Source organism: Antechinus flavipes, chromosome 2 (genome assembly GCF_016432865.1).
Source record: "Antechinus flavipes isolate AdamAnt ecotype Samford, QLD, Australia chromosome 2, AdamAnt_v2, whole genome shotgun sequence".
NCBI lineage: Eukaryota > Metazoa > Chordata > Mammalia > Dasyuromorphia > Dasyuridae > Antechinus > Antechinus flavipes.
The window spans coordinates 41,110,638-41,123,463 of record NC_067399.1 but is presented as its reverse complement, the minus strand read 5'-3'; the positions used below and the strand labels follow the sequence as shown (position 1 = coordinate 41,123,463).

The following is a 12,826-nucleotide window of genomic DNA, read 5'->3' as shown; positions in this document are numbered from 1 at the left end:
GAGCCCACTTACAACTTAAAGACCTTAGCTTATAAGGCCAAGGCCTCCCACAGCCTCCAGGGCCATCTGCAGGCGGCTTGATCTCTGTCTGGTCACTGAACCCAGTTGACTGTGGAGGAAGAGTGAGGCAGGTGATTTTGCACAGCCCTTCCTTACTTTAATCTAGTGCCCTGCATGTCATGGCGTCACCTCTCTGTCATGGTCCTTTTTTAGAATGAAAACAAATAGCAACAATAGCAAAGTTTTTGACAGATCTTCCTGCCTTTTCCCATCTAATTTATTCCTCATACCAATCTTCCAAATTAATTTCCATTTATTCTGCTGAAATCTCTTCAGTGGTTTCCTTTTGCTTAACAAGTAAAAAGTTCAGTTAAGGTCCATGTTATTCTGAAGCAACTCTTAATGCATTTATAAATTATGGTTGTATATATCATTCTTTTAGACTGTTTCATTTAGTGTAGGGATTGTCTTATAGAAACTTTGCATTTTCCTTAGTATAGTGCCTTTGAATATGCTGTAGATACGTAATATAAGTTTTTTTAAATTAAATTGAATAATATTGAAAAAGTAGTCCCTGGGCAAGTCACTTTTAACTTTATTTGTCTTAGTTCCTTATCTGTAAAATGAGCTGGTGAAGGAAATGACAAACCACTCCAGGATCTCACCAAGAAAAGCCCAAGTGGTGTCACAAAGAGTTGGGCATGACTGAACACCACCAAAGCATAATCTAAATCCTTCCTTTTTATTCTATTCTACTCCCTTGAGCTAGCACTTTTATGACTGTCATACACTGTATTCTATATATTACTTGTGGATGTGGCTTATATTTATCACTAGGTTATGAGCTCCCTGAAGATAGGGTATACACCTTAGTACCTTGTATACAATTGAGCTGCAAAAATTAGAATGAGTCTACCTTAATAAAAGGAGTCTATTTCCTCTTCCCATCTTAAAAGTCTGTGTTTTGGCGTCAGTGAATTATATTGAAGGAGAAAATCTATCTAATAAGTTTCAAATATTGAGTTTCTTTTGATATAATACTCCTTTATATGATAATTGTAATACCTATATAGTAGATGTCTTAAGAAAATGACATTTTGTTCAAAATCTTGAACTAGTGATTTAAAAAATCTTTCATAAAAATACTTTTTATTAGTAGATAAACTATCAAAGCAATTTGCTGATACTGTAAATTGTTTTGTAGGGGAATTGAGAAGTGGGTTAAGACCATTTTAATTTGTAGGAGATGGCAAGGTGTACTTGTTTGGCTGGGAGAAATCTGATTTTAATAATGTTGGATATTATTACAGGAATCTTGACCAGGTTCTTTGACCTATCATACTCTTTGATTTGACCTATCATAGTCTTTGATTTGAAGTGGTTTGGAATTTAAGGTATTGAAATTTCATGGGATCTCTGCTCCAAAAAATAGATCTTCTAGATAGCTAAGACTCTAAAACATAAGTGGATGACTCTGAATTGCTGCCATGAGCCTAACTTCATGTAGATGGGTCAATTACAAAGCAGGCTACCATGCACATTGGCTGTCTGTTCATAGCCTTGTGAATTTGGGAATTTAAAATATATTTTCTCTTCTCATTTTAAATAATTGGATATGAAGGTCCAGAAAAAATTTCCCATAGAAACATTGAACTACACAGTAGTTAAATTTTACTGGTACAGTGCTATCTAGACTTTTGTGAACTGCTCTGGGAATTTAACCACCCTATATAATGTTTCTAGAGATTGATGTCTTGGAAGTTTTTCAGTAGAACTAAAACAAATTTCTGTGCACAGCTTATGTTGGCATCGCTAACTTATAATATCGATATTTTTATATTAGGATATCTTATTGCATTCTGATGAAGAGATAAATAGAAACACAGCAGGAGCACTTATCCCCCAAGAGACAAGGGCTAGCAGGGCTTTGTACACTGCCCCTCATTTATCCTTGTACACATCTCCCCCCTTTTCCACCCTTTACTCTGTGTAAACAAACATTTGCTTTGTGTCCTCTGAACAATGTACTCTTTCTAATCCAGCAATAGGCTTCTATTATGAAGCTTGGAAATTCTTTAGAATTAGTTTGAAGGAATTTTTTTTTTTTTTTTTTTTTTTTTTTAGTAATCTTCTACTTCCAACTCCTCATCTTGCAATTAAGGAAACTGAGGCCTTGTTCAGTGTTTAAGTGACTTGTCCAAGGTGAAACTGATAGTGACAGACCTAGGTCTAAAGCTTAAGTTCTCTGCTCTGCTTCATTGCACTTCTGAGTCGACATTGGATGTGCCTGTCCCCATCAAAGTCATTGAAAATGGATTCTATCATTTTTGTCTTTGAGCTAATTGTGCAAAGTAGCATGCAAAACAAAAATAAAAACATGTCCCATACTGAGGGAGCAGCGGGAATGAGGGGCTAGTGAATTCTTGTAGTGTATACTGCAGTTTGGGTTTGTGTTAGGTGTCTGGAAGTAAACTGATAAGCTTCCTTTCATTTTAGCTGTTTTGCTCTGTCCTACTGAATAGCTTCTACACAATTAGAAGGAATGTGATTCGAATGGTCCTACCTTGCTTTTCAAATAGGTATTTTACTGTCCTATGTACAGCTTTAAATGAAACTACTATCAGAACTATCTGACTTTCTGGGTAGTAAAGTTAATTAAATTGTATTCTTTAGTTTTGCAAGTATTAATTTTACAAGTTTGAATTAATTAATTGGACTAAGAAGAAGGCATAAATGGGTCTCTATATATGTATTATATATGTGTGTAACATATATGTATTTTTTTAATCCCTGACAAATTGGAATATTTTTCTCTTATCTGTGAATTTTAACAATAATGAGTTAACATGTTAACATAATGAAAAACAATAATCTTGATGAGTGATAAGATAGGATAGTGGTAGGATAGAACATTGGAGTTATTACCACTATTTTATAGTATTTCATAGTGCTTATGTCTCATCAAGTCCAAAGCACTTAATGCTAGTAAAACCAGACTATCATTCTGTAGAAATTTTAATAGTGAATCTTCTTTGTCAAGATTTGAAAAGAAAAGATAACTCATTTCTATTTTCTTTCCTTGTACCTGACCCATCTTTGTATCTTTTATCTATATGTATGGATTTAAATAGCATTTAAGTGCCAAACACAGTACATGTGAACTTTATATTTATATTTATATTAGGAAACTAATATAAAGGAAAATAATTTCTTATACTTACAGAACTTAAATTTTAAGAGTGTGATTCCACTGATAAATGAAAGTGCTGTAGAGGTGAAAGGGATGGTGAGTGGAATCACATGGTAGTAGATTGACATATTCTTAAGGAGGAGCAGTTTGGGAATGGCAATTTGAGCCCTATACTAGAACTGGGAATGGGGCTGGAGAAAAGAGCTTGGTAGCTTACTTTTGAAAGAATGGTCTTAGAAGTAAAGGATACTCTTCAATTTCTTTCAAAAAAATTTTTTATGGGCTTTTATTTCTAAAAAATTAATATCATTTGGAATTTTGAATCTCTTTCAGGTGCCATGTTTCAGAACAGAATAAGATCCTTGGTAAAGAAGAACTGAAAAAATTCTACAGAAATCAGATATAGGCTAATTACAAGAAAGAATTAACCTGTCTCTGAGGTGACTAAAGGGGAATAATGGTGATTTTGCGCCGGGCTCGGCCGCCTGCTTCCGCCCCAACCAGCAATGAATCTTGACTCGCTCTCGCTGGCCTTGTCTCAAATCAGCTACCTGGTGGACAATTTAACCAAGAAAAACTACCGAGCCAGCCAGCAGGAAATACAGCATGTGAGTAAATCTGCAAGAGAGTATTCTATTTGATAAATGAGGGAAAAGCTGAAAAGCAATTTGGATCTGCTTACCTTAATGTTCTTATGTATTTTAGGGTAGCACTGCTAACTTTTTTTCCTAGTTTGCTTATAATTCAGATTGTCTGAGAATTCACTGATGGAATCTCCTTTTGGTTTTGATGAACAGCTTTGTAATTTTAATACTAGTTTATTGGTATTTGTTAGTATTTGTTAAATCATAAATTGTTTTAGGGGTGTTCTCTCCATATCTTCTAAAACTTGTATTCTAATTAAAGACTTTTGAACATGCCTTATTCTTCACTTAAAAATCCTGAAATGACAGTTTATATTTTATATTGTTATATAATTATTAATAGATAAAAGTATAAGAACTTTTGAAGTTGAATGGTTATTTTGGCTGCCAGAATTATTTTGTTCTTTGGTAGTATATGATGAGTTGTTTCTAGCTAAAAGTTCTTTTGTTGTTTCCTGAGGCAATTGGGGTTAAGTGACTTGCCCAGGGTCACACAGCTAGGAAGTATTGTTTGAGATCGGATTTGAACTCGGGTCCTCCTGATTTCAGGGCCAGTGCTTTATCTATTGTGTCATCTAGCTGCCCCATGTTAGTTCTTAGAATTAGTATTAGTCACCTATAACTGTATGTAATACAAAATTAGAACTGCATTTAATCACAGGATAAATTACACTTAAGGGTATTTGCATGAACATCCTGTTTTTTAAACCTTATTAATGTAGCAGATAAAGGTGAAGTGAGTTGCAAATTTTGATAATCTGGCTAGCTTTAAGAGTTCATTTTGATTGGTGGCATTTTTTCTGAATCATGCTTTCATGGTTCTGCTAATGAAAGTTTTTAACGTGTTCTATTTGCAGATAAATTTTTGTTGTGGTAGTTGAGCAGATTATAGCTATATTTTCTTGATCCTGTGTAAATCTGGTATTAGGAGATGAGGTTGTTCCATGTAAGTGACAAATGAAGCATTCTTTGAGTGCCAAAATACTTTTATTGGAAATCTTTCTTAATTTAAATGTTTATTGTATATTTTTCTTCATCTTTTGGGTTACATGATTTGGAGTTTTCATGATATGTATCTATAATTAAACTGTCCTATAATATAGTGATACCTTTAGAGCCTGTTGAAATATACTTAGGGCATGAGCTCAGATCCATAGAATCATAATATTGCAAAGCTGGGAGGATCATTTAGTCCAACTTGTACTTGAATAAGCATTGTCTTTACATCTTAGCAGATGAGTGATATTTAACCTTTGCTGCAAAACTCTGTGTGTTCATGTCTGCATGCAGCTCTTGTTTTGGGAACTATTCTAATTGTTAGGAATTTTTTTTTAAACAAACCTAAATCTACCTCTTTACAATTCATTTATTGTTCCTGATTTAGCTGTCTGGCCAAACATACTAGCACTAGCTTAGCCCATGTATATGAAAAGAATTCCCACTGTACCATAGCCAAGTGATCATCTAATCTCTGCTTGAAGACTTTCAAGGAAAGAGAACCCCTATCCCTTGGTGGTCCTTCTGTTTTTGGATGACAGAGTTATAATCCTTGTTCTTGAAGTACTTCACAATTGCTTTCACATCTCTCGGGAGTCTTCCTCAATATTCACAGTCCTTTCAGTAGATCTTGATAATTTGTGTATGATCACAAGGTACTTTACCATTTTTGGAGAGCTTCTTCTCAATATCTCTGGTTTAATGACAGCCTTCTTAACATGTAGTCTGACTAGTGAGATATGGCTCTTCTTAATTTTGTATCTTATGGGTCTCTCCATGTAGATGAAGACAGTATTTGGGATTTTTGGCTACTGTATTACACAGTTGGTTCATTTTGAGCTGCTCCATAGGTGTTTTTCAGATGAGCTGATATCTAGCATTTATTTGGTGTGAATGTAAGGGTTTGTTTATTTCTGTTAAATTTTATTCAGGCCAGTATTTTAATTCTAGCATAAATTTTCCTATTTCTGTCATTGCACATTATACAGGGGATAGAATACTAGTTTTGTAGTGAGAGGATCTAGATTCAAATCCTATACTTGTTATTTATTAGAATGTTTATGTGATCACGAACAAGTTATTTAATTGCAGAGCTTATAAAAGGTTATTAATATTTGATGTATTTCTTACCTCACATAATTATAAGAAAAGTGCCTTTGGCAAAAAACATTGAATTATAGAAGTGAATCATCCCTTCTAGTGCCCTCTGTGATTTTGAGAAGCTTTTATTCAAGTTGATACTGACCTATTATTTAATAATCATAAACAAGTATTGTTATCTACTTTTATTACTAGTCCTGAAGAATGGATGAGAGACTTTGTCAAATACTTTGCTAGAATCTAAGCAGTTCAGCATGTTATAATAGAAAGATGGCAAGAGTTCATGTACTAGTTTTCCCGACTACTGGTTGTGACATTGAGCCTTTATCTTTTTGTAGCTCAGTTTCCTTATTTGCAAAATGAGGGTGTTGAACTAAATGACCTCTTTGAGCTTCCTTCCAATTCTAAATCTATTATAGTCTTTTACCTACATGGTTCCTTTAATTTATCAGTCAGGTAACTTATCAAAAAAGGAGATGAAGTTAATTTGGTATAATCTTTTCTTGATTCTGCAATCTTTTCTTCCTTTTGTAGATGTTCACTAACTATCCCTTTTTTATGTGCTAGAATTTTGTCATGGATTCAAGTCATGGTTACCAGTCTAGTTCATATTTCCCTAATCTTGTGACATGTTCCTAATTATGTGTGGTCTCTTGGAGGTCATTGACAAGGACCCAATGGTCATGTGCATTCCCTGGATACTGTAATCAGGGCTTCATAGTGTGAATTCATTAATGTCAGTTGGATGCTCTCTTAAATATAGTGAGATGGTCTTGAAGGTTATTTGCTGATGAGCCATTTTTGTTGGATTCTTCCCAGACCAGAGTAAGGGTTGAATATTTAAGCACTTGTGCTTTTACTCTCATCTATTTTAATTACCCTGTTTGCTCTGAGCAAGACAGGTTTTAAAACTTGTTCATTGTCCTTAGCTTCCTTCTTAAAGTCTCTTATTTGTTTTGAGTTTTAGTGCTTCTAACTTTCCTAGGCTTTGTAATTCTGTGTTCTTTTGATTTGTTTTAGTCTCAGTTTTTAATGTTATTGAGTGTCTTATCCTACCATCTTCTCAGAGCTGGGAAGAGTCATTGAGTGTATTCGAAAGTGTGGAGGTAGGATGGCTGTCAATGAAAGTTGAAGTACATGGCTTGATGACAGTTATTGTGACTTTTTGTCTGTTTTTGGTAGAGCAGCTCTTCCCAAACTACTGCTAGATATCTCTGAAGCCAGTCATTGCACAGAAAATAAATGGTGTGGATCATGCTGTCAATATTTTTTAATCTCTCTAGTCTGTTTTCCTCATTCATAAAATAGATCAATTCTACTCAATCTAGCAGGATTGTTTGGAGAAAAGTGCTTTGTTAGCTTTAAAAGGGTATTTTATTTCAAAAAGAACCAAGAAAGGGAGACAGACAAACACTAGGCAGAACAAGACATAATTCCCTCTGACTTAGTTGTCCAGAATTGAGTTTATTAGCTTTTCTTGAAAACTATTCCTTTTTCCTATCTTCCTCAGACTGTTGAAAATCACCATCCTTCCAGTCATCTAGGCTTACAACCTGTGTTATCCTTCGCTCTCCTCTTGTCTCTATTCCCATATTCAGCCAAATATAACTTTAAAAAATTTTTTTAATAATAGTTTTATTTTTTTCAAATACATGCAAAGATAGTTTTCAGCGTTCACCCTTGCAAAATCTTTTTCTCTCTCCTTTCCCCTTCTCCTCCCCTTAACAGCAAGTAATCCAATATGTATTAAACATGTGTAGTTCTTCTATACATACTTTCATAATTACTACGTTGCACAAGAAAAATCAGATCAAAAAGGGAAAGAAAAAGAAAGCAAAAAGCAAGCAAATAATATAAAAAGTAAAAATACTATGTCCTTACAGTCCCCTCTCCGGCTTTTTTTTTTTTTTTTTTTTTTTTTTTTTTTATCACAAGACCATTGCAGTTGGCCTCATTGTTGAAAAAAGCCAAATCCATCAGAATTGATAATTGCATAATCTTGTTGCTGTGTACAATGTTCTCTTGGTTCTACTCACTTTACTTTAGAATCAATTCATGCAACTCTCTCTATGCCTTTTTGAAATCATGCCTCTGCAATTCTTTTAAATATATTTCCTAATTTGTCATGTTGTGCAAGAAAAATCAGAATCAAAGAGAAATAAAAAACAAGAAAGAAAAGCTACAAGTGAAAATACTATGCTTTGATTGACATTCAATCTCCACATCTCTCTCTGGATGTGGATTGCACTTTCAATCCCAAATCTATTGGAATTGCCTTGAATCAATCTCATTATTTAGAAGAACTAAATCCATCACAGTCAATCATCACATAATCTTCTTGTTGCTGTGTACAATAATCTTCTGTTCTGCTCATTTCACTCACCATCAGTTTATGTAAGTCTCTTCAGGCCTTTCTGAAATCAGCCTGCTCAATATTTTTTTCTTTTTTTCATTAAAGCTTTTTATTTTTTAAAGCATATGTGTGGACAATTCTTCAACATTAGCCCTTGCATAACCTTGTTCCAATTTCCCCATCATTGAACAATTGGAACTGGCCTGAGTCATCTCATTTTTTTTTTTAATAACTTTTTATTGATAAAACTCATGCCAGGGTAATTTTTTACAACATTATCCCTTGCATTCACTTCTGTTCCAATTTTTCCCCTCCCTCCCTCCACCCCCTCCCCCAGATGGCAAGCAGTCCTTTACATGTTGAATAGGTTACAGTATATCCTGGATACAATATACGTGTGCAGAACCGAACAGTTTTCTTGTTGCACAGGGAGAATTGAATTCAGAAGGTATAAATAATCCGGGAAGAGAAACAAAAATGCAAGCAGTTTATATTCATCTCCCAGTGTTCTTTCTTTGGGTGTAGCTGCTTCTGCCCATCTTTGATCAATTGAAACTGAATTAGCTCTCTTTATCGAAGAGATCCACTTCCATCAGAATACATCCTCAAACAGTATCATTGTTGAGGTATATAATGATCTCCTGGTTCTGCTCATTTCACTTAGCATCAGTTCATGTAAGTCTCGCCAGTCCTCTCTGTATTCATCCTGCTGGTCATTCCTTACAGGACAATAATATTCCATAACGTTCATATACCACAATTTCTGAGTCATCTCATTGTTGAAAAGAGCCACATCCATCAGAATTGATTATCGTATAATCTATTATTGCTGTGTACAATGAGCTCCTGCTTCTGTTCATTTCACTCAGCATCAGTTCATGTAAGTCTCTCCTAGTCTCTCTGAAATCATCCCGCTGGTCATTTCTTACAGAACAATAATATTCCATAACATTCATATACCATAATTTATTCAGCCAGTCTCCAATTGATGGGCATCCACTCAGTTTCCAGTTTCTTGCCTCTACAAAAAGGGCTGCCACAAACATTTTTGCACATATGGGTCCCTTTCCCTATTTTAAGATCTCTTTGGTACATAAGCTAGTAGAAACACTGCTGCATCAAATTGCATAGTTTGATAACTTTTTGCTGCTCGTCATTTCTTATAAAACAATAATAATCCCTTATATTCATACACCATAACTTATTCAGCTATTCCTCAATTGATGGGCATCCACTTTATTGCCAGTTCCTTAACACCACAAAAAAGGGTTGCCAGCATCTCTCTTGCATGTCCTTTCTCTCCTCTGATAGTACCCCCATTTTGGGTCAGGCCTTGTTCACCTCACAGTTAGATTATTATAGTAGTTGCTGGTAGGTTTCTCCACACCAGTTCATCCTGTACTCAGCAATCAGTGATATTCCTGATGTGCAGATTTGATCATGTCAGAACTTTTGAACTCCAGTGACTGGCTCTCCATTTCCCCAGGATCAAATATAATATAACTTGGCATTCAAAACCCTTTGTTTCTCTTCTCCCTTTTACTTCTCAACACCCACATATTCTACAATCTAGTGATACTGGGCTCCTTGCTATTATTTGAGCAGCATACTCATCTCCTAACTAATGGACGTTTTCACTGGTCATCTTCCATGACTGAAATTCTCTATTTCTTAGCTTCTAAAAATCCAACTTTTTTGAGGAATTTTTGTTAATCTCCTTTCATGCTAGTGCCTTCCCATTCTTGATTATCTCTAATTTATCCTGTTTATAGCTTGTTTGCAAATAGTTGTTTTTGTGTTATTTCCCTCATTAGATTGTGAACTTGACAATAGGCACTTTCTGCCTTTCTTTGCATCCCCAACACTTAGCATGATATCTGGCACATAGCGAGTGATTATTAAATATTTATTAATTAACAAAACACCATCTCCTGGTCCCTACTTCCTCTGTATGTGTTCTTTTCCACTGTTAGAATGTAAGCTCCTTGGGGTTAAGTTATTGTCAGTATTTAGTATAGAGCTTGGCACATAATAATCATTTAATAATTGTTTCTTTCATTCATTCACCTATTCATTCAATAAAAAAGAAAGTGTCTGTCATTCTTGATTTTTCTTGCCTTGAAATGGGTTACAATAATCCCAAAATGACATTTTACATGTCATCTTGTGGTGAGAGCATAAAAAGAGATAACAACTAACTTTATTGTCAGATAATTGTCCAGTAAAGATCTGTGTATAATTTTTGGCACTTATTTAGAAAGTAAATCTGAAAGAGCTTTGTGGTATGTTGTCTGTTGGCTAACTTTACGCATAAACTTGTAGCTTATACATGACATTCTAAAATGTATAATAGATTCTGGTGTCCTTGAGGATGGTAGGAAGAAAGGGAGTTAAGGATGAATGAGATTGTTATTTTTCTATTAAGACTGGTGTTTTTTTTTACTGCAACTTCTTAATCAGATTATTTTACTTGGTATATATCTAGGGTTGGTGGAAGACTTGGAAGTATATATCATGTTGAACATTGCACTTATAGCAGTTAAAAGTCAAATTTCCAACTTGTAGGGAAATGAAAGTTGATATGGAATGCTTTATATTACTATAGGTAAAGTGAAAGCCTATTAGTAGAACAATGTATCCATATTCTAATGTTGCCTATATTACTTGCTTGTGGTGAAGAATATACTAAAATGTGAGAAACTTTAGTTCATTTTATATGCGATGATAATAATTCATGGATTTACTGAAGGACTTTATTGAAATAAATCTTTCCCAGATGTTTTAGAAGTGACCATAGGTTTGCAAAGGCTATGCCAGTGTGGTATAACCTGGAACATGGTAGGATAATGGAGCTGGAGTTAGAAAGGGATGTTCAGACGCTTCCTTTTGTAGCTCTGGAATTGAGACTTTAAAAGTCTGGTGTGTGTGTGTGTGTGTGTGTGTGTGTGTGTGTGTGTTTCTTTGCTCATGATTGCCACAGATTGCAGAGGAAGCTTAGTATAGGAAGAAGAGCATTGACTGTATGTGGACAATAGATCTGGATCCAAATCCCATCTCTGATGCTCATTAATTGTATGCCCTTGAGTAAGAGACCTTTTAAGTCCCAATTTCCTCATCTGAAAAATGAGGGAATTTCTGCACTCTTTCTAATTGTAAATCTGTAACCCTTTGATTGAGAAAGGAAGTGGAAAGGAATCTTAGAGGTCTGGTTAAGCTTTTCTTATACAGAGAAGGAAATAGGCTCAGAAAAGGTCAAGTGTCTTGCATGAAGTTAATAATGAAGGTCCTCTTCATCTAAAACAGGCATTTTGTGTTTGGCATTGAGTTGAATAAATTTTTGACACATGCTCTAATTTTTTATCATAAAACTACTTTTAGCATATTTGAGATTTAGCATATTTTGACAAGTCCATTTTCCTAAGGTTAACCTTAATTATATAACTTACAAAGTTTTATTGGTGTTTAAACAAGTTAAGTTTCTATGGCCATGAAGCATGCTTTGTTCTGTCTCTTGGATAAAACTTCCTTCTCTTCCGCCTCCTCCTCTTCCTCCTCAGTTGGGTTAAGTGACTTGCTCAGGGTCACATAGCTGGTGTCAAATGTCTGAGGTTGAATTTGAACTCTGGTCTTCCTGACTCTAGGCCAGTGCTCTATCTACTGTGCCTTTTAGTTGCCTCTGTCTTGGGTAACTTTACCTAACCATTTTATAACCTGTTATTAGATCACGTTGCAACATTTCCCCTCCAATTGGAGAGGTTCCCATTTGGGAATCTAGTCATTGAAGTGTGCTAAAAACCACCCCCAGTTTTGCAGTAAAAATTCCATATATTTAATGCTATTACTATTCAGAGACTAGGAAGTACCTAAAGTTTGCATTTGATTTCTAATTTTAGAATGAACCAATCTATTTTTTTTTTAAACATTCATTTTTTGTAACTATATGTAAAAACTGATTAAGTCAAATAGTTGGTTTAAATATCTCTTTCTCCCTTCACATGTAAAAATGATTTTTAAAATTTTGAGTTCCATATTCTCCTTCCCTCCCTCCTCCTTGAGATGGCAAGCAATTTGTTATACATGTGCAGTCATGCAAAACACATTTCCATATTAGTCATGTTGTGAAAGAAAACACCCCTCTCAAAAAAAAAATTGAAAAAACAAAATGAAAAGTATTTTTGCATTCAGATTCTATCAGTTCTTTCTCTGGAGGCATTTTTCATTATGAGATCTTTGGAATTGTCTTAGATCATTGTATTACTGAGAATAACTAAATCAGTCATTCACAGTTCATCATACTATATTGCTGTAAGTGTGTACAATTATATCCTGGTTTTAATCACTTCACTTTTCATCAATTCATGCAAGTCTTCCTAGATTTTTCTGAAAGGATCCTGTTACAGTACAATAATATTCTATCACAGTCATATACCACAACTTTTTCAGCCCTTTCCCCAGTTGATTTCCAGTTCTTTTGTCATCACAAAAAGAGCTGTCATAAATATTTGGTTACAACTAGGTCCTTTTTTTTTTTTTTTTTTTTCC

The 12,826-nt window shown here is 34.6% G+C and overlaps 1 protein-coding gene across 9 annotated transcripts in view; it reads left to right on the top strand.

Annotated features, from left to right (window-relative positions):
- The window catches only part of CNOT1 (CCR4-NOT transcription complex subunit 1), a 93,114-nt gene that overhangs the window by 11,771 nt on the left and 68,517 nt on the right, over positions 1-12,826 (top strand). For all 9 annotated transcript variants that reach the window (XM_051974585.1, XM_051974586.1, XM_051974581.1 and 6 more), the window contains exon 2: positions 3,524-3,798. In XM_051974585.1, coding sequence (XP_051830545.1) covers positions 3,697-3,798 — 102 coding nt within the window. In that variant the 5' untranslated portion in view covers positions 3,524-3,696. The remainder of the gene's footprint in view (positions 1-3,523; positions 3,799-12,826) is intronic.